The following is a 27,628-nucleotide window of genomic DNA, read 5'->3' as shown; positions in this document are numbered from 1 at the left end:
TCACAAGACCGAGCTGCACTCGCATGTCACGAAGGAGGGAAGTACCCTAATGATCATTTTTTTTTAATATCTAAGTTTTTTAAAAATGTGGTTCGGATGCCTGGGAATTGATGACTGATCAGAGGTGTTGGTTGGCGGTAGGGTTATATTCGGTAATATACATCACTTACCTGCGCCTTTTGGTAAATACAAAACCGTAATGCGCTTTTTGATAAATACATTAACTGTAATACGCCTTTTGATAAATTGCCGTATTATAATTGGAGGGATAGAAACACCCTAATACACATAGGCAAACTCCTTAAAAATACCCTAAGTTTTCATTAATACTCTGCCGAAGTTTCTTGGATAACTAGTAAGTGACCGACAGAGAAATATTATTAATTCAGGGTGTTTTTGGAACTTAACCAGTGGGCAGTACTGAAAATTGAGTTTGTTCAGGGGCTTTTGCCCAAAATATTGAATGAATATTTATTTCTCTGGGGCGTAATCGCGGACTTGAGTTTCCAGACCTTCATGTCTTACGCCGCCGCCGCCGCCGCCGCCGGCGGCGGCGATCGCAGACGTCTCCCTCCGCCCATCTCAAGTCCCACATCCGACGTGGTTCTATCCGAATCTGACTCCAATAGCAGCGATGACGGTGCTGTCCGCCGCACCGCTCTCGAGGATTCTATTTTCTCCACTTATCTCCAGATATCCGGTCGGGATTCTCCGGATCTTACCAAGATCCGAACTTTCCTCGCCTCCGCCGCCGGGCGCGGTCCCCTCGTCTCGTGCCTCATCTGCCTGGAGCGCATCCGCCCGGTTGATCCTGTCTGGTCGTGTGCCTCTGGTTGTTACGCCCTATTCCACCTTGTTTGCATTCAGAGCTGGGCTCAGCAGTGTTCCCACCGGCCGCCCTCTGTCACCTCCCCCGCTGCTGCCGCCTCGGCGACCTCCGATTGGCATTGTCCCAAATGTCGGCTTTCCTACCCCAAAACCCTAATTCCTAGATCTTATATTTGCTTTTGTGGCAAGGTTGACGACCCGCCTGCAGATCCGTGGATCTTGCCGCATTCTTGCGGTGAGGTCTGTGATCGCCCCCTCCGCGGTGAGTGCGGTCATCGTTGTCTCCTGCTGTGCCACCCCGGTCCCTGTCCACCCTGCCCTAAACTCGTAAACTCGCGCTGCTTCTGTGGGTCTCGTGATGACGTGCGTCGTTGCGCCCAAAAGCTCTTTTCTTGCAACAAGACCTGCTCCAAACCGTTGCCTTGCCGGAGACACCAATGCACAGAAAGATGTCATGAGGGACCTTGCCCGCCATGCCGGGTGAGGGGCGTTTTTAGCTGTGCCTGCTTAAAATCTAAAGAGGAAAGGGAATGCTCGGAGAGGGAATTCAAGTGTGACAGACCATGCACTGGGATGCTTCAATGTGGCAAGCACTCCTGTGATCGAGGTTGCCACTCTGGTCCTTGTGGCGATTGCCCACTTCAGGGAAGAAGGACATGCCCATGCGGAAAGAAGGAACACAAAGGTGTCTCCTGTGATACAGATGTTCCTACTTGTGGTTCAACATGTGATAAAATGCTGAGCTGCAGGATTCATCGGTGTCCCGAGAGATGCCACTGTGGGCCATGCGTTGAGGCTTGTAGAAGTGTCATCATGAAGTCCTGTAGATGTGGGGGGTTGAAGAAAGAGGTTAGTCTATGGAGCATTTATTTTAATTTTTGCATGCCTATATAAACGTTCTATAACTGTTTGGAATTGCAGTAGTCAAAGCGTGGAGCTCAATGTTTCCACTTATAGTAGAAACTATCTAGCAAATTCCAACATACCTATTGCTAAATGATAGGGTATCTTAGAAGAGTTTTAGAAGGCTAGATTCAAAGACCTGCCTAATTCAAATAGATAAGACCAGTTCATTTGTATACTAATTGAATACTTAGTATACAATAAATTGTGTAGAAAACTATGCAAATTATAAACTATTTCAATGAATCAAGTTGATCTAATTTTAATGAGTGATTTAATTTTACACTAGAGAGTTGAATAGTCTCACAGCTAACACAGCTTGCTCAACTATTTTGGTCTTGTAAGTCACTTTTCACCAAGGACCTAATTTATATTGGGCAAAAATCAAAAGGGCATCCCTTTTTTAACGAATCGTCAAAGGGCCACCCTATGTTGATTTATTATCAAAAGAGCGCCTATCCTCCCAAAAATGACATACATGTCCTCCACTATAAAGTAGCAGTTTGTTCCATTATTATCTTTCTCCTATTTTTTCTTCCTAAATCAATGCGTTGTAGCAGCTATGACCATAGCTGCTACAATTAAACTGCCATACAATTGTAGCAGCTACGGAATTGTAGCAGCTGCTACAACTACTGAGCTGCCACACAATTGTAGCAGTGAAGGAACCTTAGCTGCTACAACTACAACCGAGAGTGGTTAGTTAATGATGCGGGAATGATAGAACAAACTCTTGTAGGCCATAATTTTTGACTTGGATATCAAAACGAGACTTTTTTTTTTTAATTGAAGTTCGTTTAGAGATCTATATTTGTTACGGACATAACCAACCAACTGAGATTCAGATAAAAAACATCGTTTAGGGACTTTTCGGAAGCTCTTCACATCTTTTTTACTATTTTTTGTAATTTTCGGGTTTTTTTTTATGTGCACACATCAGATTAGTTTCTCGATCCGGACTTGGATTAGTTGATTAGAAACGAATTCAAAGATGCACACATCGGATTAGTTTCTCGACTCGGACTCGGATTAGTTTATCATAAACAAACTCAAAGATGCACACATCAAATTAGTTTCTCGACCTGTAATAGTCTTAGATTCAAAAAGCTTCCTTTTCGAGGGTTACAAAAGAACTTAGTACTCTTTATTAATTTTTTTTTTTCATGTTGTAGAAGCTACAGTTTTGTAGTTGGTACAACTACAATAGTTGTAGCAGCTACAATGACATAATTGCTACAACGCGACCCCCCAATTAAGATTTAGGCGGGAGTGCATGTGTCAAAAACAATTATTGTACCGGAGGATAGAAGGGTAAATGTACAAGGGGGTGGGGTGCCCCTTTTGATAATAAATCAAAGTAGGGCGTCCCTTTGACGATTCGTTAAAAAAGGGGCGTCCTTATAATTTTTGCCCATACAGATTTGTGAATTCACCTCTTTGAATAAAGAGAGACCTTGTGATGTTTTTTTCCTTCAAGAAATGATCCATTCTTGTGACTGTGAAACACTTCTATGAACTAGTTGTGCCAGCTCTTTGGTAACAAATTACTAGTCTATTCAAAAAACCTGGAATCAAAGCCATGTTAAAATGGCTAATGGTTTACAATTCCAAGTACCTAGCCATGCCAAAAAATAATGGCAAGTGGTGCATCCAAATTAAGGTTTTGTTTGCATCTCCTAAACTATGAGAGGTTGTGGAGAAAGGCTATGAGAAACATAGTGATGAAGCTATTACTACAGTGAGCAAATGGGATCCATTGAATGATGCGAGAAAGAAAGGGAAGAAGGAATTAATTGGAAAATGCACTATAACTAATTAGTGAAATATGCACTAATGTGTTTGCGATTATTTATTACCATGGCTGTAGAACCTTGGTAGATTTTTCTTGTAAGAGTTTATTCTTTTGCAAATAGTCTGAAGGAAATCTGTGAACCCATTTATATATTGTTCCTAAAATTTTAGGTTCCTTGCTATCAAGATTTGGTGTGTGAGAGAAAGTGTCAGCAGGTGAGGGATTGTGGACGTCATACATGTAAGCGCCGTTGCTGTGATGGGGACTGCCCACTTTGCCCGGAGGTCTGTGAAATACAACTTACGCTTTCTCCTTTACTATAGTATGAATAACGACTTGTTAAACAAAATTTCAGATCTGTAGCAGGAAGCTTAGATGCAACAACCATAAATGTCCATCACCATGTCACAGGTATTCTGTTTAGCATTGACATGTTTTATGGTGCTTGTTTCTTTTTTATGGCCCTTTTATAATCTATCTGTCATGCTAGAGGGAAGCACTAAAATACATGATAACCTCTATAGTTAAGAGACTGTATACCTTTCTAAATTTATCTATTCAATCTTATTGCATTTGTTCTACATAGAGTTGACCAGTTAAAATTAGTATTTACTTACATAATAGTCCAAGATTAATAGATTCCCAACTGTAAAGTACTTACTGATGATAGTACATCATACACCAACGTTTATTGCTATGCGCTACCATTCCATCTGTGCATTTAAATAATTATTCATCTATAAAGATTTTTTTTTTGTTTTGTGTACTCAAAAGAGTTTTGTATTCCATGTTGCAATGTACCTGTTTCAGGATCACTGATTCCTTGATCCCGTGTGGGATCTACGAGGTAGAGATCTAGATACTATCTCACTTGACAATGTTTTTTGGTGGTCTTAAACTATCCAATATATCATAATTTCTCTCCGAATAATTGTAGATATTTGTACAAGTTTTTTCTGTTATTTCTGCTTAAATGTTTTGTCTCTAATCCTGATCTGCATATTCTCCTAGGGGTGTTTGTGCTCCTTGTCCCTTAATGGTGCCAATTTCATGTTCATGCGGAGAGACTCGGTTTGAGGTGAAGTTGATTTGAACAGTGTTGCTTAAATCTAATCTCACATATTTGTTTTCAAAGATTTTTCTTCATCTAATTGTGAAGATGAGAACTTGAGCAACTATGTGTTGGTGTTACTAAAGTAATTGAAATAAGGATTCTGTTGCTGATAGTTGTGATCAAAACTTAGATAAAAGCTTGTTGTATGATACTCTGTTATTATTCTGAACTTGATAATCTTAATTGCTTAATGTTTCCTTTTTTCTGGTACAAATTTGAGAGAAAAAGTGAAGAAAAAAAAACTAAAGAGAGGAAGTGGATAATCCAATTCCCTATGAATTTAAAAAATTGAAAATACATGAAAGAGAACTTCAACACGTACTAAGTTTGGAAATTTAGTTACTATGAAATCCTTCTTTAGGAGGTAAAGTAGAGACATAATCTCCAAGTATATACGACTACTTATCCTGGAAGCTTAAGCTATCATGAATGAACCGGTCTATTCTTCCAAGTTTAACATTTACTTAGTTCTTTCATTGAACAGATTAAAATGCTTGCCTCAAACACTTTAACATGCCCACTATGTTTTCCGTTTTTTACTAAAACCCATGTTCGCTAAATCCACCAAGAATAATTGACTAGGAATTGTGTCGTAAACCAAGCAGAATTAGTATTTGTAACTTTTTATCAGTTTATGAGATGCTAAATATTTCATTGTCAAGTTGGGACTATGATAGATGAAAAACACAGTCAAAATGAGCAGATAAAGCTCAGAGAATGTTCCTTTTCAAAAGTGACACTAATTTTCTTATGCTAAAAGACATCATTTGATATAATATTGAAAAAAATAATAAAACAGGTAAAACAATAAGTGATATAAGAAGGAATATGCTAAAATGATAAAAAAATAGAAAGCTATAGTATATTGCAAGTAAAAATATAGTATGAAATATGATCCATGTTTTTCAGTTATGCTTGGTCCAAACCTACAAAATAATGCATAATTTTGAAATTAAAATTTGTGAAAATCTTAAATTACATAATGCAAAAAAATAAGTATACAAAATTTATTAAAAACAAATTGAAATATATGGATTTTATAAAATTTTAAAATGTTCATAGTCAGGACAATCTCAAGGTTAGCCCAGATAGTTTTTTGTTTCGCTTCATCAGGCATTGAATATTTCTATTTGGATTACTAAAAAAGGAAAATCTGGTCTTTTCATATGCACAACAAAAACACTAAACATATGCTACCTTCGTTGGTAGTTCAATATTTTTACACGATATGAATAGAGCCCAATTGGTCTATGTATTATGACAAATGATTGTAAATATTGTGTATTTCATCTAAATCTATGAATATCTCTCTATTCAGCTATAGAAATTATATATAAATTAAAAAGATAAACACAGACTAAACTTTTTCTTTCTAAACATAGGTAATAGCTGTGTGCTATCATTCTGATTGTATGACAAAGTTGCTTCAGATTGTTTGCTTGAAGGATTGAATGTTTGTAATACCTAAAGAGTGTAACTATTTTGTGGCCTTATATTCCTTTAATTTAACTGTTCAGGTACCTTGTGGTACAGAAAAGAGCCAAAGACCACCAAAATGTTCTAGACCATGTACAATATCTCGTCTTTGCAGACACAAGTTTGAGTGTCGGGTAAAGTGGTTTTCCTGAATTGATTTGGTTCACTCACAGCATACATGATGATTCTGTGAGCATCATATTACAATCCAAACTTATATAGAATTCATGTTATTGAAGTTCCAAATTTTGCCAGCCCCACAAGTGCCACTATGGAGCTTGCCCACCATGTCGATTGACATGTGGTGATGAACTTCCATGTGGACATAAATGTAAAGAAAGGTGTGTTTAAATTTAGAAGCTCTTACTTTGAAAATTCTTACTATCTTTGAGTAATATTTGCTAGTTGTATCTTGCTGACTTTGTTAATCTATTTTGTGTAGATGTCATGGACCAATTCCTCCTCCAAATCCAGAATTCATTTTGAAACCAACAAAAAAACAATTAAATAAGCATCTTGAATGCTTACCTGGATCACCCTGTTCTCCATGCAAGGAAGTGGTTTGGGTTCCATGCTTTGGCCAACATATTGGAGAAGAACGTTCAGTATGTTGCTTTCTCTATGTTAGATTATTTTTCATACTTCCCAATTATATTGTTGATTTTGTTTATAATTTGGTCTCGTTTTTGTCCTAGATGCTTTGTCACAGTAAGAAGCAGTTTCCATGTTCAAATTCCTGTGGAAATCTTCTTCATTGTGGCAATCATTACTGCACCAAGATTTGTCATATACTTAATAATCAGGCATTAACCATCGAAAGGCATGGAAACAATGGCTCTGGTAACCAAGAACAAAATCTGTGGATACCAAATGATGTGATTAAGCAGGGGGAGCCATGCGAAGAGTGCTTTCTTCCTTGCCAAAAGGTTGAACCATATATTATTTCCACTTACGATCCTTCCAATTCCTACTCCAGTACATTGTCAAATTGGAATGATAGTTACTTTCCTACTTAACCCATTTAAATTGGAAAAAGTTTGTTAGTAAATGTGAATCTGGTGCTTTTGTATATCACTCTTCAGGTTAGAGAACCATTGTGTCCACATCCTTGCCCTCTACCATGCCATTCCAGCGAATGTCCTCCATGCAAGGTCCTTATTAAACGTTCCTGTCACTGTGGTTCCTTAGTGCATGCTTTTGAGTGCATATACTATAACAGCTTGAGTGGCGATGAACAACAGAAAGTACGCTCTTGTGGTGGCCCATGTCACAGGTAAGCTGGATGAAATTACCGTTCAGATTTTGTATTTTGTCCCAATTTTTTCTCTGTGATCACATAGTAGCTTATTTACTTTGGTAGGATCTAGAATGTTAGTTCTATCATCAAATTCGATTCTCAGTGATTTTTGGTTCTCTACCAGTCATTATCAGAAAAACTATTTCAAAATTCATGCATTTTAATGTAGGTTTTCCATTATAGTTTGAATATCTGCTCAGTCAGCCTTATGTAACTTCCTCTTTGCAATCCTTTTGATTTTTCATGCATCATCATATCATTTATCACCTTTGTAAGTAGCATAAGATTGTTGATTGAAACTGAAAGCTAGTAGCATCTATGTTATATTCTTTAAGCTTGTTTGTTTGGTTGCCCCTCTTTATGTTGACTGAAAACTTTCTTATTTTATTCTATTGTTTTCAAACATATGGGGAATAAGTTTATTTGATTTATGGTCTCTGTTTTCCGTGCATGAACTGAATATGCTATTCTGTTTTTCATGTTTATACTCTTGTAGTTGAATGTAATTTAGGAATCACTCTTAGTGGCCAAATTGCTAGCCGATATGCTTATGAAATCTCCAAATTTTGTGATAATTTGCTCACAGATATCACAGTTAGTCCAAGACAAGGTTAATGATCTTCTTTCAATGTCTGATTTTAAGTTGGTTGGAACAATATCATTTTAGTGCAGACATTATACCATGTGTGGATATGAGTTGGTGAAACTAACAATCAGGTGAAAGGGAAGAGGAAGAGGAGGCAAAAAAGGAAGAAGAAAAGGAAGAAAGGGAGAAGCACGAATAGGGGAATAACCCACCTACTCTTGTTTGTGGTAACCAGTGAACCTAGCTCCAATATTTTCCCAAGAAGATTTCTTGATGACCATTCCAGCAAACTGAGCTCACATGTTGAACCTTACATTCTACGATTGTCATGTATGAAAGCCCTCTGACATGGCTCTGACTATGTTCCAATGCTGCCTGCTGAGATCCCATGCTTTGATTGAGTTTCAGTGACAACTCTTGTGCACAAACTGTTTTATTTACCATTATATAGATGTGAAAGTAGTTGATGCAGTATAGGTTGTTTTACTTCAGGAAAATTGTTGTATTGACCACTCATATATACAGGATGTTGTTAATCATCTTATGGTAGAAATAGAGGTTAACATTAATTGACTTGAGGGACACAACTGACAATATTCCTGTCTTGTATAGAAGGCCAGAACAGACCCCCAGTGTCAAAGTGAAGGTTATTTTCAGTACTTCAGTTTGTTGGTTTATGATCTACGATGACATATCACACAGTACAGATTAGACGCAATTGACATGTGATATCTTGGAGTGAAATGGACTTGAGAACCTAAATATGTAGAGACACAATATTTCTATATGAGATAATGCTGATTGTTTATGACAAATGAGAATTAATCCCAGTGTGATAGGTTATTGTACTTGTATATTGGATGAAAAATTATGAAGACCGACTCTTGAATGCAGTTAGTGTATGAGAAACGAGAAACTGTACTCATTATTGAACACTTTAGTGGCATAATACACGTATTTGTGGCTCAATAAATTAAACATATTCTATTTTTGATGAATATTGGATCTGATTATGCTGCATTTTGGATGGCAATATGTACAAATTTCTATGATTATGTAATTCACACCTAAATGATGATAGACGGATTTTTGTTTTTTGGGATTTAGTTGTCATCAGATTTATGTTAGTTGGGGTAGCCTCAGCTGGATTTGATGGTTACACGGTCAATCACTACTTGTTTATTTTTCTTTACTAATCATGGTACTGAGACAATAAAAATGAGGACACTTCAGTTATCATGAAAATATAGTAAGAAGAGGTCATTTTCTTGTAAACTGATTTACTCTGTTTTTTTCCCACAGAAAGTTACCAAATTGTCCTCACTTATGTTCAGAAATATGCCATCCTGTTGAATGCCCATCAGTCTATGACTGCACTAAAAAGGTAAAGATAATGAAATGTTTATATTTTAAGGTGTTTGATCTGTTTGATATTCTATATCAAATAACCAACAGTCTGCGATTTAATTGGGATTAGATGCTGCTGCTTTAACCTTAAAGCCTTGATTGCCTAGCTAGCAAATACTATATACATGTCAACACTATACATTGTATCCTAACTTGATTGCATCTCACTTCGCCCGACAAATAGTCTATTCATATACAATAATGCATGTATAGTGGGAATATTTTACGTTTGTACGAGAAACAATAGTATCTCAAATTATAGCTCTGGATGTAAAATATATCTGATAGTTATGAGACAAGATATGTATTTTGATTATGCTCATACTCTATGGCTACACTTTACCCATTATAAATTTGAACTTGTGTTGGAAATGCTTTTTATTCCTCTATCTCCTTTTGACTCGTATGTATGAAGTAAATTTACATGGTTGTCTAAATTTCATGTGATTTGTCTAAATTTCATGTGATTCTTAAACTTAAATATCAAGGACAAACACAGAACTAGCTAATGGATAGCATATAGGAAACAAAAGTACTTTCATTTCATCTTATAAGTACCATACAATCATACATTCTGTTCCTTTGACATATTAGCAATGCTGGGAAATTATGCGGGAAGTTGTTACCTTTCAGCAATTTTCTTGGTATTATGTAAGCAATTATTATTTTGTCAGATACACATACTATGCTGATTTTCATATTTCTAGGTGAATGCTCGTTGTGCATGTAACTCTCTCAAGAAAGAATGGCTATGTCGAGATGTCCAAAAAGCCTACTTGAATGTTGGTCATGATCCAAAAGACATCTCAAAAAGTCACTTTGGTGTTGGTGTTCTTCCATGTGGTACAATATGTGCAAACAAAATTAAAGGTGTCGAATCTGACCTGCAACTCCGAAAAACTAGTGAGATCAAGGTACAACTTAGTAATTGCCATACTATTTTGTTTGTGATGCTCTAAATATGAAAACAATTACTAGTTCATTTAACTCATAGCTAATGAATAGTCATGTTTATATAGAGGGAGATATAGAGAGAAGGCAGAGCCATCAAAGATGGCATAAAAGGGCTATTGTGATCAGTATTCAGACATGAGATGAAAAAAATGATACAATCAAAAACCCAGTGAGAAAACAGTGATTTCTTTACCGAGACTCAGGCTATACTTTAGGTTTCTTTTTGTTCCTATTTCTTGAAGAAATTAAGCAAATCCAGAGTACTACAAACAACAATCAAAATGAAGGAAGCAATCTACACCTGAATGGTTTGCTTGCTATTCCAAGGTTGTCAGTATTTTCTTCACTCCAGATTTAGGTTCTATGCCAAGTGATATACCCTGAAAACATTGTATCAATTACTCAAGAGATAGGTCACAAATTAATACAAATCGAAATTTGTAGCTTCCTATCACTTTGTCACAAAATGTTAAATGTTCCAGATCATGTTGTTGACTTTGCTTTTGGATATGTCATATATGTTAGAGCAAAAATGACGCTAAAAACACGATCCATCTATGGAGGATGTTTGCCAAATGCCTACTTTTGTTTTCATCTATAATCTTTCTAATGAAGCATTTACTATCCAACAATTGATCCTTCAAGGCCTTACTATGTTCTTTCATTTAGAGGGATCCATTGGCCGAGGTACCAAATGTCCCAAAGCGCAAGAGAAGACGTGAACGGGTTCAAGAAGTCGGACATGTTTCAAAATTCCAGGTTCGTTTTCATTACCCTGCAACCGATATCATTTTCACAAATATAGAAGAAAAAAAATTGTATTCAGTTCTTCTCTCCTTGTCGCAGATACTCAAGGCAACTATACAGAGAGGTATCATCATTGTTCTCATAATTGTCGCGATCATTGCTAGTGCATATTATGGGCACAAGGGTATTTTGTGGCTCTCCGATTGGATGAACGAAGTGGATGAACAAAGAGCACGTAGAAGAGGTACTCATCCAAGATTCTACTAGAGGAAACAAGGGCCTTTCCTTGAGACTTTACCATTGACCCTAAATAGCTATACTGAAGCAATTGCTCGAGAAATCGTATCCTTGATTTTGTTTTATCTTCCATATGGTGAGTTTTGCTCGTACCATCATTTTGTGATTCATCTTGTTTATGCTAAGGTTGCTAAATTTTGACCTATTTGGTCTAAAATAAATTAAGCTCATGTTTCCCGCACTCTTGAAGAAGTTTTCGGTACTCATTATCTCATCTCGGATAGCTAACACTTCCGCTCGCCTACTTGAGAGTACAAGTGTGGTTTCTTGTGAAAAGTTAACGCAAAAGTATGGCGACAAGTTAGATATTAGAGAAGTAGATTACACAAGTAAATTTAAGATGCTGAAACAAGATGAGCTTAGTATGTTTTACTTAACAAGCGAAGAAGTGTGTTAACCTTTTTTATTTTAAAAAATAATATTCATCAAGTAATATCCATGAAACATCTATTGGGTGGTTTAGCTGTACGGTGTATCGGATTCTATTGATGTTTTCTGCAATCCTATTGGTGGATTTGGAAGCTCCTTGTCCGGCCACGTCGGCGGACCTCGAGAACTATCTCGATGCCGCGATGACAACCGACACACTGAAAGGAGATGTTTTGTAAGACACTCTTTTTTTAAACCTTGCGCTCTCAATCCCTTCCCTTCAATTCGATTCGTGATTTGAAATCTAGCTGTTGGATCACTGGAATGATGCTTCGCCTACGCCTAGTTTTCCTGATCTCAGTCCTCTTCTTCTCTCAGCAAGCCAAAGCCATCGATCCCTATAAGGTATCTGGGGTTTATCTTTTTAGGATTAGGGTTTTTGTTGCTAATTATGTTGTTGATTCATTTTATTGGGGATTTGTGGAAGAATTTCTGTTCTTTTCTATTTCTTTTATTTGAATCCGGGTCAGATTTTGTGTTAAAATGGTTACGGATTGTGCGGATAAGCGTATTCCTACGTCTGAATCTGGTTGATAGCTCGGACGTCCCTTGTTATATCTTTAAATGAGACTTTTGCTGAATTGTCGAACAGAAGGGAAGACTTGATTCATTTCCATGTGAAGAATTTGCCAGCCTCTATCTAGTTGGCTCGTATAGTGCAACAAAAAACTTATATATGTAAATAGGAGAGAAGAATAATATGGCAAATTTCTTGCCAACCTTAAATGACCGTAACTTGCTCAATGTTCTAAAAAACATTAGGTGGTAGGCGGTAGGCGGTAGAGTGGTCACTCGTTGCCTAGCACCTAGGTGGTGCCTAGAGAGATTTTTTTTCAACGAAATATGCATAATTTTATTTCCATATACAATGAAAATAATCTGAAATAATAAAAATACACAAACTAACAAGAGCAAAATATTAATCAAAATTTAAAATATTAATTTGTTCAACTTCAACATACAATGAAAATACCAAAAGTGCACAAAATAAGTCATATAATCTCATATCCCTAATTCTTCTTCTAATTCATCTCCATATTTCTCCAACACTTTCTCTGTGTCGAATTCAAATTCAAAATCCATAACATTTTCCTCTTTTTCATTTGATATAAATTCTTCTTCGTGAAGTTCTCTTACATCTTCAATATTTAGCTTAACATCTTCATCTCCACTATTAACAATCCATCCTTATGTCATAGTTACTTCACTAACAAGTAACACATCAGCTTATTTTTCTTCTCGTCTTCTCTTTTTGTTTATCACTTTGTATGAATCTATATTAAAGAAAAATATTAATATTGAATGCATATTTAGACATTAATAATTACTAATTAGCAATTACACAATAAGTAATTGAGTACTTATCCCCTCAAAAGTATTCCAATTTCTCTCGTAATTAGAAAAATTTATAGTTAAAGAAAGAATCCTTTTAGCCATCTTTTGTAATTTAGGTACACCATTTCTAAAAAGATACCACCATCCAACTAAATAAAAACAAATCAAACAATAACAATAAGAAAAATCAAGAAACAAGCAATGCAAATTATAAAATAAAGTAAGCAACTGTTACTTAATTCTTACCTACATCATATGTTTCATCATTTTTTATGCATCCAATTATAACCAATGTTTTTCCAAATTCCCTCGCTTTGTTGATTTACTTCAACAACTCCATATATACTATCTCACTTTGACTATCAATATCATTGAGAAAGAATCCTTCAATACAAATGAAAAATCCATTCGTGACCACTTCTTCATGTCCTATGCTCTGGTCATTGAAGGAGTAATAAGGAATCTAGAGCTAGGCTGCCTAATGTAGTGCACTATTAAGCCGATTATGACTTTTTTCATCAATAATATCAATAACCGGATGATAGTGAAACTCTTAATTTTTGAATGTCACTTTAATCTCCTCTCTCGCTTTAAGTAATTCTCCATGCACAAAATCCATAATTGAATTTTATTAATCAACTTAAATCCATAAATGTTCTTACTAATCTCGCAGAAGAAAAAGTAACTAGGAAGAAAAGAAGGAGGTTGTCGAAGGCTGGAAATAAGGGAATAAGGTGTTGTACTCCGACCCCGTAGTTAGGGTTGCTTTTCCTTCATCGTTGGTAGCCTTGGCTAGCTACGGTGAGCTCCAACTATCAATGTTAAGAAATAGAGCAGGGTGCTGGTGGATGTTGGTTGGGATAAATGTAGTAGTAGCTAGGGCAACATCTAGGGCTGATACTATGGCTATTGGAGAAGAAAATGACAGTAAAGATGCTACTCTTTGATGAAGAAGAAAAAGGGGAGGGAGAAGATGAAGAGGCGGTTGCTATTCAAAGAGGGAAAACCTCTTTTAAACGATTTAAAAATTAAAATATAAACCTCTTTCGTCCCCGCTTTACAAAAAAACTCTTTCCCTTTTTCAATTCATTCCCATCCAAAAAAAAGTTTTTTTTATAGATTTGTTTCTTTTTCTTGATGTTTTGAAAGAATTTTTTTTTTTTTCAAAATTTTTATTTTTTATATTAATATTTATTTTCTACTAGATGCAACTCACGATCGTTTTATAATTAAATAGTTAATTGTAGACGACCAAGATAAATTGAGAACCTATTGGGTCACACGCACTAACAAGTCTCTAAAAGATATAAAACAAGTTAAAAAAATATGATTCTTAGATCAAGAAATAAATATTTGGTTGAACTATACATAAGAAAAATATGAAAATATTTGTCATAATGGAAGTACGGATGAGCTACATCTCTTATGGTAGAGTTGAATCATATTTGATTTAATCATGAATTAGTTATGAACAAATTTAGTTTAATTGTGAACCAAACTAACGGGTTAATGAGTTAATTTTTGTTTAAGAGATAATGGGTTGGATTTGAGATTTCTAATCCAACTCATTAAAGAGGATTATATATAGATGTAATTGGAAGAGAATTAGATACAAGTTTCATTATTTGGTTGATTGGTTTTTGGAAATCCAATCCTCTCCCTCTCCTCTCTCTCCCGCTGCCAACAAGAGAATGCTCCCTCTTGTTGCCTTGACCACCACAAGGGAGAAAATTTCCCTTGTGTGTTTTTCTTTTTCTTCGCTCGCAGCTAGTGACTTTGGAAGGAGAGACTTGTACCCAAGGAGTTGTCTTGAGGAGCTCGGCGTGGATACGAATAGAGGCGAGGTTCGACAACGTCGCTACTGTTGATGCTCTTCTCGTTACAGGTCATCCGTAAGGTATATCTAGCGTAAATTACTTCCCGTAAAATTTTAATTATGTGATCATGTTTGACATGTTGTATCCTTGTATACGTGTGGTGTGTGTGATGTAATAATTAAAAATTATTATTATTTTATTTGTCGTTGCGCATGTTTACAAAACATATTCTAGCACGCACCTACATCGAGCATATCTCAACAAGTAGTGTTGTCACCAATACAAGAACCCCAGCGATGACACCGATGTCAATGGCAGTAGGAGGGGAAAGGGTAAAGGGAAAGGGAAGGGCGGGTTGGAGAATGATAAGTTCTGATTCCATGACTTCTTATAGTGGAGCTAGGGGATGTGGGTGGTGGAGATCTGAGAGCGCCCGCAAGCGGACGTACAAATGTGGTTGGGCATCTTTGCCACGGACGAGGAGGCTGCCAAGGCCTATGATCGCACCGCGCTCATCCTCCATTGTCCTTGGGTGAAACTCAATCTCTAGTCGTCCCCTGCTTTCTCCTTCGCTCAGCATTGCCATGACTTCCCTTGCTTTGTCACAACCTCCTCCTCCTCTTCTGCTTCCATCGCTGCTCTACGTTTGTTCCTACCTCACCCCGCCAGCTTCCATTACTTCCCCATGCTCCCAGCCGACCCCAGAGTCGCCACATCTTGCAACTACTCACTGGCATATCTACATGGAGCAGAGAACACAGTGCAACCCTCAGTGGCGACGAAGGTCGCATTGCCATCCCCAACTGAGATCGTTACCCTCGTTACGTCTTGAGGTGATCAACGCGTCGAGCATGTCGCAGTTATGCCCGCTGGTGATGACAATCGAGTCATCAGCATCGTCTCTGGTGGCGACATTGTCGCCATGGCCATCGTACGACAATGACTTCGACGAGGCAACTTCATGTATGTGGGATGACGACGACACCTCCAATACATAGAGTTGTAAATGAACCGAATGTTCGTCAACAAGCATAGTATTCGGTTTACTAAGAGTGTTTATGTTTATTCAATATATACAAGATCAACTAAATAAATAAATTTAAACAACTCGTTTAATTAAACAGACAAGCTTGAATACATGTGTTCAACTCGTTAACGTTCGTGAACCATGTTCATCAATAAAACTTTTATCAACTTACTAAATAAATAAATAATTTTTAAAAATGAACAACTAAATTTGTATTATCAAGCTCAATAATGGAACAAGTTTAAAATGCAAAAGTTTCAAATAATAAACCAGCTTGAATTGAGAGCTCGATAATATTTAAATGAACCAAGCTCAAGCCATGTTCAAACTTAAAAAAAAATCAAGTTCGACTTGAACAATTATTTTAACGGCTTGATTTATTTTAGGCTCAGTTTAATTCGGATTAATTATCATATCAAATAAACTTAAATACTATAAAATTTAACTTGCTTGGGTTTGATTATAGCCCTACCAATCCATTCTTTTCGATATATAAATTCTATAATTACCATATCGTGGAGGGCAATAGGAGATTTTATTTATTTATTTATTTTTATTGTTTTGGAAAAAGAAATATTAATAATAAATCACTAGGTGCGTTCGAGATTATTAATTAGTTTAATTAATTAAGAACTTCTTCATGCATGTTAATTAATTCGTCTCCAAGTGATCCGGAAATTTGTTTCTTAATTTGTATATTTTTTAAAAATCACAAATGAATTTGCTGTTGTTTATAAAATCGACTCTCTCGAACCCAACCGACTCTCTGCTTTCTGTTTTCTAGGTCGCCCCAAATTCGCCGATGGCTTCCGCCGCGCCGCCCATCCTACCGGTCATCACACCCGCAGGCGGCGGAGCGACCACCGGATCCTCCTCCGCGCCTCCGATCTCCTCCTCCGCCCTCCGCCTCTTCCTCTCCCGCATCTCCGACACGGCTCGTCGCTCCCTCGCGCACCGTCGCCCCTGGTCGGAGCTTCTCGACCGCTCCGCCTTCGCCCGCCCTGACACCCTCTCCGAAGCCACCTCCCGCCTGCGCAAGAACCTCGGGTATTTCCGCGTCAACTACCTCGCCCTCCTCGCTGCCACCCTCGCCATCTCCCTTCTTTCCCACCCCTTCTCCCTCTTCCTCCTCCTCGCCCTCCTCGCCGCCTGGGCCTTCCTCTACCTCTTCCGCCCAGCTGACGCCGCCCCGCTCGTCCTTTTCCGTCGCCCTTTCTCCGACCGGGAGATCCTTGCTTGCCTCGTCCTCCTCACTCTGCTCGTTGTCTTCCTGACCTCCGTCGGATCCCTCATCGTCTCTGCTCTCTTGGTTGGCGCCGCCCTCGTCTGTGTCCACGGCACTTTCCGCGTTCCGGAAGATCTCTTCCTCGATGATCAAGATCCGACTGGCCCCGCCGGCGGCTTCTTGTCCTTTCTAGGCGGTGCTGCTGCGTCGTCGGGCACGGGCGTCCGCATCTAATTTGGATCTGAGGTTGCTGATCTTGATTTATTGCGCTGGATCTGCTCGATCGAAGCTTTGATTTGCGGCCAAGTAGCAATTAGGTATTCTTGGATCTAGGGCTTCTTATGATCCCTAATCATTAGTAAACGTTGCAACCATTGATTAATCTGGCAGCATAAGATATACAGATTCGTAATGTATGATCCTAATATTGTTATTCTCTTGAACGTGCTGTATCTGCTGAACAACGATGTTGATCTTTATCCTTCTTTATGGTATGACTATGATTGAAGTTTCCTTTACCTCAATGCTGTATTCAAAGTGTATCTGCTGATTGGTATTTTCCTTTAGGCTCAAGGATTATGCTCGGTAGAGATCAGACTTTTGATCTTGGTTTTCTATAATAATGCTTGTCAAAATATTTTGCTCATCCCATTAACTGTTTCTTAATTTGTCTCCTTAACAGATATGGCCTTGTTCATGTTCTTAAAGATAATGTGATATTTGCTGTATTGAGTTAGATTTGTAATGCTTTAGTAGCTCAAAGTTTGAATGAGTTATGTCTTAATCTTGTTTTTATATGAGTTCGTAGTTCTATTCTGGATTTCTCAATATTTTAACTGTTGCTTTGTCGGTTGAGTGCGTTTCTACCTTCTGGTATGATTCTATCGATGAAGTCATTATTACTTTTTTGTGGTCGAACGACTGAATAAATCTATATTGTATGGTGTGGACTAGATAGTGATGCATCGACATTTTTGTTTAATTAGGATGGTTATCATTCCATTCCAAAATGACTAGTCATTTAGCAAGGGAGAGTCTTATACTCTGATTGTATGGGGTGAGTGAACGGGTGGAGAAGGGAGGAAAAAAGAAGAGGAAGTATTTATATTCTTTATTTGAGAAGAAGTGAAGATTAATTAATTTAACATGTGTTATCCTCTAGAGGAAAGCGAGGATAATGAATGTTAGATATATAAAGTTATAAAATTATTTTTATTTTTATTAAAGATTTATGTATTTAAGAATCTAGTGCATCTTGTATATATTTATTGGTGCTTATGCATTTAAGCACTTGTAGTTCATTTGTCAAAGTCGGTGTCAGCGTCGAAGTCGGTGTTAGTGTCGAAGTCAGTGTCGACATCGACATCGAAGTGAGCGCCAATATCGACGGAGTGCGAGCATCATGAGTCAAGCGGTGTAAGTGTTTTTAGTCACGATATAAAAAATACTTAAAATAATAATTTTTAAAATTAATATAATAAAACAAGGATAAAATTGGAACATAAATTATTTTAGTTCCCTTTATCCTTTCTTACATCCCAAATCAGGGTATAAGAAATTTTTTCATTTCATGGATAAGGAAGGTAAAGCTTGTTAACAAAAAAAAAATAAAATAATTTGCTGCCGAAGATTTACGAGGTATTAGTTGAATTTAAATATACCAAATTAAATTCACTTATCTGTCGAAATGGCCTGAGTTGATAATCTCAGGCTACCAGCAGGAGTTGGTATATGTCAAGTGCCAAACAAAGACTGCACAGTGGCCAAGCGGGCTAGCTCCCGAGCAAGCTTGAGACTGGCCGAGCGTATTGACTGAGCGAGCTTACAACCAGTCGGGTGATCAGAGAGATTGAGTGAGTTGAAGGTCAGCCGGGCAGCTTAGCTGAGTGAGCTTGGAGATTGAGTGCCGAGCAAGATCAGGTCGGTGGGGCAGATAGACCGAGCGAAGCAGCCAAGAGGTCAGTCGGACAGAGCAGTAGAGCGACCAACCGAGCGAAAGGGCGAGCGACCATGCGAACTGGAGGCCGGTCGGGCGAAGAGGCCGAGCGAGCTGAGGACCAGCCGGGAGAAGAGGCCGAGTGAGCTGACCGACCAGGCGAGTTAGAGGTCGATCGGGCGAAGACTAGAAAGCGACCGAATGAGCACACTTCCGAGCGACTGAGCGGGCAAATAGCTAATTAAAGCAATCAGCCAGGCGAAGCCTAGAAAGCGATCGGACGAGTGAACTAAGGGAACCGAGGCCTACGACGAACGCAGTTTCCTTGAAACAGATTCACCCCACCTCCGGCTGTGCTTCAAGGCTTTCTTAGGTCGTCTGTTTCCCAGGATACAACGGTAAACCGTGATTCCATCAAGCACTGGTGGTCACGGTGAACTGAGTGGTACCCGAATTATCATGGGCACTTCGTCGAGCAAAAGTTGCACGACAGAGTAGGAGGGAACATAGGTGGAGAGCTTTTGTTGCTTTTCTATGCTCGTAACCTTTTGCTTGTGGTCGCAACCTCCTTATATAGGAGCTCAGACCAATGGTGGCATTAATGATCGTTTAATGATCATTATTTGCCAGCTGTGTAATGCCAATGTTTCACTCGACTACATTAATCTTTCTTTAATGCATCCGTTCCACTCGGTTGCATTAATCTTTTTTTAATGCATCCGTTACACAAGCAGCAAAAATATTTACGTGACAAAATATTGGTTGTTCCATTTGGGCAAGTTTTGTCCCGACTGGTCCGGCATTTAGTGCGCGTAGGTCATATCCGCACACGAGTCAACATGGTTCAGTGCAATTCGGGCCCTGGATTTGCATCCCCCTGTGCACCCACGCGTGAGAGAGAGTCTCTCCCTATGCATTTGTTCACATCCTTAATGCATGTAAATCAATATAAACTAACCAACATGCCTTGAAGCTCCCAATGTGGGATTAAAGTCTCATTCACAATGGAGCTCTATGCCTCTTCCACCTCTTCTCTATTCACATATATCCAACAATCTCCCACATGAATGGAGATAGGGTATGTGATAACATTCAGTAGTTAAGTCTAATATATGAGAAGTAGGTTTTACCCTTTGAACCTTCCCTTGTGAAGATCTATTTGTTTAATGACTGATAGTAGACACGATATCCTTGAACTATTCTACCGTCTATGTAAGCATTGACATATCTCACCCAGGACTCTTCCTGATACAACTCAGTTCTCATGAGTGTGTTCGTTCTTGGCCATAAACACGTCTCGTTCTGTGAGAAGATATACCAATTCTCTTTAAAGCGGCCCTACCTTTTTCTCACATAGATCCCTCTAAAGAAGTCATCTACTCTTCTTGATCATTAAAAGTCCATCGGTTTATCCTGATCCAGTCACTGTTTTATTGGGTTACCCCCCATCCCACAGTGTAAATTAGTTGTCCCTTTGAACCTAGTTCTTGAGATCTCCAGTTGGCATAGGTTAGGTGTGTTGGATCAAGAATTCGCTAGAGGGGGGGGGGGGGGGGAATAGCGATAAAAAAAATCGAGCGAGTAAGCACGCAGCGGAATAAGAAAAGCGAAAAGAGAGAGCAACACTAACACAAGTATCTTTTACTTGGTTCGGAGCCTTCGACGACTCCTACTCCAAGGCCCGCACTCATCGAGTGCTTTCGTTGGGCAATCTACTAGCAATTCGAAATATTGATTACAAATTGAGTTACAGGAATGCTAAAAAAAATAATACCAACAATGTAAATAAAAAAACGAAAAGCACTCTGTCGGTCGTGGAGTGGCAAGAGCACAGGAGAGCAAATCTTTTGTTATTGTTGTGACTCCAACCTTTACCCTCTTTATATAGGAGGTTCTGGGCACCTGGATCCTTTCAGGCGCCCTGAATATGATGTAGTTGAGTCAACCAGTGATCTCCACGTGGCGAGGCGACGATGGGGATAAAATTTACCTCTAGGCGCCCGGACCCTTGTTTTCCAGTGGTTTCCTTCCTGCAAGAAAATGTTAGTCTGAGGCAAATATATATCCTGCAAAATAGAGTGTTAGCATAGTTTATCATCAAATAAAATATTAATTAGATTCTGTCTCCTCGAGATCGAAATCTAGTTACGATCTCAACTTAGATTTCCGAAATAGATCTAAGTTGGATCGACGCCTAATGTTTCCTTCCCGGGAACATGTCCTCACAGTCACTCCCCTCCAGTGACTTACCTTCACTTACCTGTCAGACGTCCGTTCAACTCTTCGACCTATCTGGACTTCGTGCCAACTATCCAGTCAGCCCGTCGACCTAGCTGTACTTCGTGTCAAACGTCCGGTCAGCCCGTCGAACTGTTTGGACCTCATGTCATCTATCCGATCGGCCCGTCGACCTAGCTGGGCTTCGTGCCAGACATCAGGTCATCCCGTTGACCTATCTGGGCTTCTCCTGCACACTCGATTAGAGTGTTAAATAACAACGAAACTAACTTAACCTATTTTGTCATTCATCAAAACTTGAGTTAGACCGTTAGTGCTAACCGCACCAACAATCTCCCCCTTTTTGATGCAATGACAACCTGGTTAAGTTAGTGAAAAAATATGCAAGTGATAGCAAGCATTTATAAGGTTGTTAAGTGTTAAGTTAGCTTTGTTTTAAATTTGTTTTAAATTTGTTTTAAATTTTGTTGTTTAACTAACTTAATCCACCTAACCCTCCCCCTTTGACATTCATCAAAAATCAATATAGAACAAATTATAATTAAAAATGCAAGGAAGTCTAGAAAAGTCTAAAAATGTAAGTCAGATTAACTTAGGGGAGTTTAAGCCAGCCAGATAGCTTTTGTTTTAAGCTTTTATCTTTTTCAAAAAGTGCTTTAAAAATAGTTAACTTTAGACTTAAAAAAATAGTTAACTTAATTTTTCGAAATAAGTTTTGCAAATTGAAAACATAATTTTCAAATATAGCATTTTTACAAGAAAATTCTTAGGGCTAAGTTTAATTTTCAAATCAAGTTTTCAAAAGTAAATAAGATTTTATTTTTCAAGACTTAGTTTGTAAAATCCAACTAAGTAAAATCTGTTTTCAAATCCAAGTTTGTTTTAAATAAATTTCTAAAAATATGTTTTGAAAATTAAGTAGAATATAATTTTCAAAATAAAAAATCTAAGTTACAAACCCGGATAAAGTTTATTTTTCAAAACTAAGTTTTAAAAAGTATACATTTCAAAATTAAGTTTGAAAAAGTTTAGAGTTCGAAAATAAAACTAATTTTCAAATCTAAGTTTAAATAGTCCAATTAAGTAATTCTAACTTTCAAAAATAAGTTTGAAAAATAAAAAAAATTAAAACACTTAGTTAGTGTTAAATTGATTTAAAAGAAGATATTTTTCAAAAATTAATTTCAAAATAGGTATAAAAATAATTAATCCTTCCCCTGAACCTGACATTACAAAAGTTGTCTAACCAATTAGCTACTTACTGACTATTAGAGGATAGCAGCTTTCACTTGGTTAGTCAGGTTAAGTCTAACTGTGATCAGTTAGTCTTTGACTAAACTGAATGACTTAACCTGATTAATGTCTGTTTGGTATTTAACACCCAGACTTATGTCGATGCATTGAAATAAGCATATTAAGTCTAGACAATTTGCCTATGCATCTCACCCCTTTCTATGTTCAGCAATCACAAACAAGGGAATCCTAGGGTGTTGGTGAGATGCTCAAGTACTAGCCTTAGGGGAACATACTTTCTAAGGAATTATTCTAGTCTAAGGCTAAAATCGATTTAAAATTCTAGAAGTGGAAGATTTTAAAAATAAAGATTTTATCCTAGAATTTGAAAACATTATTTTTTAAAACAGTTTTTACAATTTTAGTATCCTAATCTATTAAGCACATCCCTAATTTTCTACGTAGATTGCTAAATTCACTTTCAGGGAGGGGTTTGGTAAATATGTTAGCTAAATTAGATTTGGACTCAATATACTTGAGTTCAATGTCTCCTTTAGTGACATGATCCCTAATAAAGTGATACCTAATTTCAATGTGTTTGGTTCTGGAATGATGCATAGGATTTTTTGTTAAATTAATTGAGCTAATATTGTTAATTAATACTTTTACATTTGTAAGGTTTAAGTTAAAGTCTTTTAAAGTATGCATCATTCATAATAGTTGGGCAACACATTCTCCTATGGCTATATATTCTGACTCAGTTGTAGACAGAGCAACACAGTGTTGCTTTCTACTAAACCAGTTGACAAGTGATAGACCTAGTAGTTGACATCCACCACTTGTGTTCTTGCGGTCTAATTTGCACTCAGCATAATCTGAGTCAGAATATCCTATTAATTCAAAATTGTTGGTTCTAGGATATCAAATTCCTACATTTGTTGTTCCTTTAAGGTATCTAAAGATTTTTTTGACTTGAGTCAAATGAGATTCTTTAGCACAGATTTGGTATCTAGCACATATACTCACTGCAAATAAAATATCGGGTCGATTTGCAGTTAAGTACAGTAGACTACCTATGACACTCCTATAGTATTTTAAGTCGATTGGTTTTCCATTTAGGTCATCGTCTAGAATAGTATTAACTGTCATAGGTGTTTTTATTTTTTTAGTATTTTTCATCCTAAATTTTTAAGTAATTTTTTGGTATATTTTTGTTGATAAATATAATTTCCCTCATTTGGTTGTTTGATTTGTAATCCTAAAATGTAAATTAATTTTCCTACTAAACTCATTTCAAATTCTTGTTCCATTAAGTTTGTGAATTCTTCTAAAAATTCTGAATTAGTTGAGTCAAAAATTATATCATCTACATAGATTTGAGCTATAAATATATCCTCTTTTATTAATTTAACGAATAGGGTTGGGTCAATTTGACCCTGGCTAAACCCTTTGAATATTTGGTAAGAGGTTAACCTTTCATACCAAGTGGGTGCTTGCTTAAGTCCGTATAAGGCTTTCTTTAATTTAAAGACATAGTTAGGACGCTCTAGACATTCAAACCCAGGTGGTTGGCCTGCATAGACTTCCTCTTTTATCAGCTCATTTAGAAAGATAGATTTAACGTCCATTTAATACAGTCTGAACCCTTTATGGGCTACATAACTGAGTAACATTCTAATGAACTCTAATCTAGCTACTGGGGCATAAGTTTCATCATAGTCAACTCCTTCAACTTGACTAAACCCCTTAGCGACTAGCCTAGCTTTATTTCTGGTAATTTCCCCAGTTTCGCTTCATTATTTTCTAAACACCCATTTTGTTTCTATTATTTTCTTATTTTTGGGTGGTGGTACTAAGCCCCAAACTTCATTACGCTCAAATTGAGCTAGTTCCTCTTGCATAGCTATGAGCCTATGACCCAATCTGGATCAAGTAATGATTCAGCTACGATTTTGGGTTCAGTTTTTGAAATCATAGAGATTTGACTTAAGTTTCTAAAAGATGACCTAGTCTGAACCCTTAAGTTTGGATCACCAATTATTTGATCAATTGGATAATTTGGGTTGACTCTTATAGTTCTAGGCGGTTGATTTTCTAAAGGTTCTTCTTCTTCTTCTTCTTCGTGATCATTGGTTCCTTCTTGATTATTACTTTCTTGAATAAATTCAATTGGTTGAGTTTGGGTTTGTTCTAGGTTTTGTTTGGATTCCTCAAATTTTACATTAGTAGTTTCTTCAATTCTTAATGTAACCTTATTATATATTCTATATTCCCTACTGTTTAGGAAATATCCTACAAAAATTTCATCTTCTACTTTAGAGGTGAATTTTCCTAGGTGTTCTCTTGTGTTTAAGATAAAGGCTGGGCATCCAATACTTTAAAATATTTTATATTGGGTTGCTTATTATAATATATTTCAAAAAAAGTTTTGTTGTGTGTTTTATTTAGTGTTGTTCTATTTTGCACATAGCAGGTTCTACTGACAGCTTCTGCCCAAAAGTACTTGGGTAAATTATATTCATTCAGCATAGTTCTAGAGGCTTCAAGTAAAGTTCTATTTTTTTCTTTTTACTATTCCATTTTGTTGGGGAGTTTTAGGACACGAAAATTCGTGATGATATCCGTTTTCAAGATAAAATTTGTTAAAGTTATGATTTTTAAATTCTCCCCCATTGTCACTTCTAATTCTTTTAATTTTAAGGTCTTCTTCATTTTCAAGTTGTTTGCAAAAGTTTGTAAAAATTTCAAAAGTTTCATCCTTATTTTTTAAGAATTTTACTCAAGTGAACCTAGAATAGTCGTCTATTATTACTAGGCAATATAAACTGTCATTTATTGATTTGACCCCATGAGAGTCAAATAAATCTAAGTGCAGAAGTTCTCGTATTGAGTTGGTTTGAGTTTGATTAGTTGGTTGTGAGTAGATTTTATTTGTTTACCTTGTTGACAAGTATTACATATTATTGAGTCTAAGTTAGGTAATTTTAGTAAACTTCTAACTAATCCATTTAATTTACTTATATTTCTAAAATTTGTGTGTGACATTCTTCTATGTCATAACCAAGTTTCTTTTTTTTTTTGTGTTAAATAACACTTAATTGAAGAAGTGGTTAAGTTAATTGCATAGATATTATCTTTTCTAAACCCTTTTAAACTTATCTTAGGATTATTTAGGTGTTTGATTAAGCATTCCGAAGACAAGAACCTAACCTTATACCTAGTGTCACACAATTGACTGATACTTAGGAGATTATACTTGAAATTTTTAACAAGTAGAACATTTGTAATAATGAAGTCAATTTTAAGCTCAATATTATCTATACCAATTACCTTGAGTTTGCCATTATTTCTAAAGACAACTGTTCCTAAACTTTCGTAGGTAAGTTGTGTGAATTTAGTGTGATCCCCAGTCATGTGTTTGGAGCAACCACTGTCCAAGATCTCTTTTGTTTCCTACAATAAGTAGGGGTTAAAGGTTAGCCTATGTTTTGATTCCATTTTGTTTTGGTAAGACTGATCATAAAATTATTATTATTATTATTATTATTAATAAAGAATTTTTCAAAATAATTTTTAATGTTTTTAAAGGAATTTTTTAAAATAATTTTATAGTTTTAAAAAGAATTTTCAAAATAATTTTTAAAGTTTTTAAAAGAATAATTTAAAGTTTTAAAATAATTTTTTAAAATAATTTTATAGTTTTAAAAAGAATTTTCAAAATAATTTTTAAAGTTTTTAAAAGAATAATTTAAAGTTTTAAAATAATTTTTTAAAATAATTTTTAAAGTTTTTAAAAGAATAATTTTTAAAGTTTTTAAAAGAACAATTTTTAAAGTTTTTAAAAGAATTTTTTATAATAATTTTTAAAGTTTTTAAAAGAATTTTTTAAAAGTTTTTAAAAGAATATTTTTTAAAGTTTTTAAAAGAATTTTTAAAAAATATTTTTAAAAGTTTTTAAAAGGATTTTTAAAATAATTTTTTAAAAAGTTTTTAAAAGAATTTTAAAAGAATTTTTAGAAGTTTAAAAGAATTTTTAAAATAATTTTAAAAATAATTTTTAAAAGTTTAAAATAATTTTTAAAAGTTTAAAATAATTTTTAAAAGTTTAAAATAATTTTTAAAAGTTTAAAATAATTTTTAAAAATAATTTAATTTAAGAGTTTTTAAAAGAATTTTTAAAGTTTTTAAAAGAATAATTTTTAAAGTTTTTAAAAGAATTTTTTAAAATATTTTTTAAAGTTTTTAAAAGAATTTTTAAAATAATTTAATTTAATTTAATTTAATTTTATGTTTAGTCCTTAGTCATCTCACCCGATCTAAATTTTCAATCAAGGAATGTTATAATTTTGTGAGATGAGTTAGGTTTAGTTTTAGAGTTTGGTTTAACTATGTGTTAAATTCAGGTTTAGTTTTGGGCTCAACAAATAGACATTCTTCGGATAAATTTCTGGGCTATGGTGAGTCACTTGGACATCATTAGAGTAACCATGCCTTCGAAGTTTTCCAAATAGTCCTCTCCACTGAACTTAATACAAAACATTGGTCTAACTGGTTAGGATCTATAAAAGGTAGCTTCGGTTAGTTCCACTTAGCCAAATACACCTAGTCGAAGCCATATCTTCCTAGACATGCATAGACTAAGCTTCCCTAACGTACTATCATCCAAAACTTCACCAGTACCATAGGTCAAGTTAAACTTGATCCCTTTCTGACTAGTCCTAATTACTCTGCCGGGTAGGTTAGTTTGGGTTACCCTGTCGGGTAGGTTAGTTTCGAAGGTGCCAGCTATTCTGGAGTCTCCCCCTAAATTATTGGTATTTATTTTTGAATTTTAGTTTTTAGTTTATGTCTGTTACTTTTATAATTATAATTGACTTGATGATATTCTAAGTTTTGGTGAGTTTTAAAATATTTAGTTTTTGAATTTGTTGGTCTAGGTTGGTATTTTGATTTTTGATTTGACTTATTTGATTTTATATAATATATT

The 27,628-nt window shown here is 36.1% G+C and overlaps 2 protein-coding genes across 2 annotated transcripts; both read left to right on the top strand.

The window, feature by feature from the left end:
• Positions 1–498: 498 nt before the first annotated feature.
• On the top strand, positions 499–11,582 carry LOC122032005 (NF-X1-type zinc finger protein NFXL2-like). Its single transcript, XM_042591250.1, has 13 exons — positions 499–1,677; positions 3,694–3,807; positions 3,879–3,934; positions 4,535–4,601; positions 6,155–6,247; positions 6,369–6,454; positions 6,556–6,718; positions 6,809–7,039; positions 7,196–7,386; positions 9,299–9,380; positions 10,111–10,317; positions 11,027–11,116; positions 11,204–11,582. Exons 1-13 carry the CDS (start codon positions 517–519, stop codon positions 11,369–11,371), a joined length of 2,709 nt encoding a protein of 902 aa, XP_042447184.1. The 5' UTR covers positions 499–516; the 3' UTR covers positions 11,372–11,582.
• A 5,170-nt stretch (positions 11,583–16,752) lies between these two features.
• Positions 16,753–17,752, top strand: LOC122031995 (PRA1 family protein B2-like). Its single transcript, XM_042591239.1, has one exon. The coding sequence runs from the start codon at positions 16,812–16,814 to the stop codon at positions 17,466–17,468; it is 657 nt and encodes a 218-aa protein (XP_042447173.1). The 5' UTR covers positions 16,753–16,811; the 3' UTR covers positions 17,469–17,752.
• Positions 17,753–27,628: the final 9,876 nt, after the last annotated feature.

The sequence above is a fragment of the Zingiber officinale genome, chromosome 1A (assembly GCF_018446385.1).
Source record: "Zingiber officinale cultivar Zhangliang chromosome 1A, Zo_v1.1, whole genome shotgun sequence".
Classification (NCBI taxonomy): Eukaryota; Viridiplantae; Streptophyta; class Magnoliopsida; order Zingiberales; family Zingiberaceae; genus Zingiber; species Zingiber officinale.
This window is presented reverse-complemented; position numbering and strand designations above follow the sequence as displayed.

Coding starts and splice junctions, on each gene's coding strand:
- LOC122032005 (XM_042591250.1), top strand. CDS start 517: ATGTCTTACGCCGCCGCCGCCGCCGCCGCCGGCGGCGGCGATCGCAGA. Junction 6,455..6,555: donor GGACATAAATGTAAAGAAAG/GTGTGTTTAAAT, acceptor TATTTTGTGTAG/ATGTCATGGACCAATTCCTC. Junction 7,387..9,298: donor TGTGGTGGCCCATGTCACAG/GTAAGCTGGATG, acceptor TTTTTCCCACAG/AAAGTTACCAAATTGTCCTC.
- LOC122031995 (XM_042591239.1), top strand. CDS start 16,812: ATGGCTTCCGCCGCGCCGCCCATCCTACCGGTCATCACACCCGCAGGC.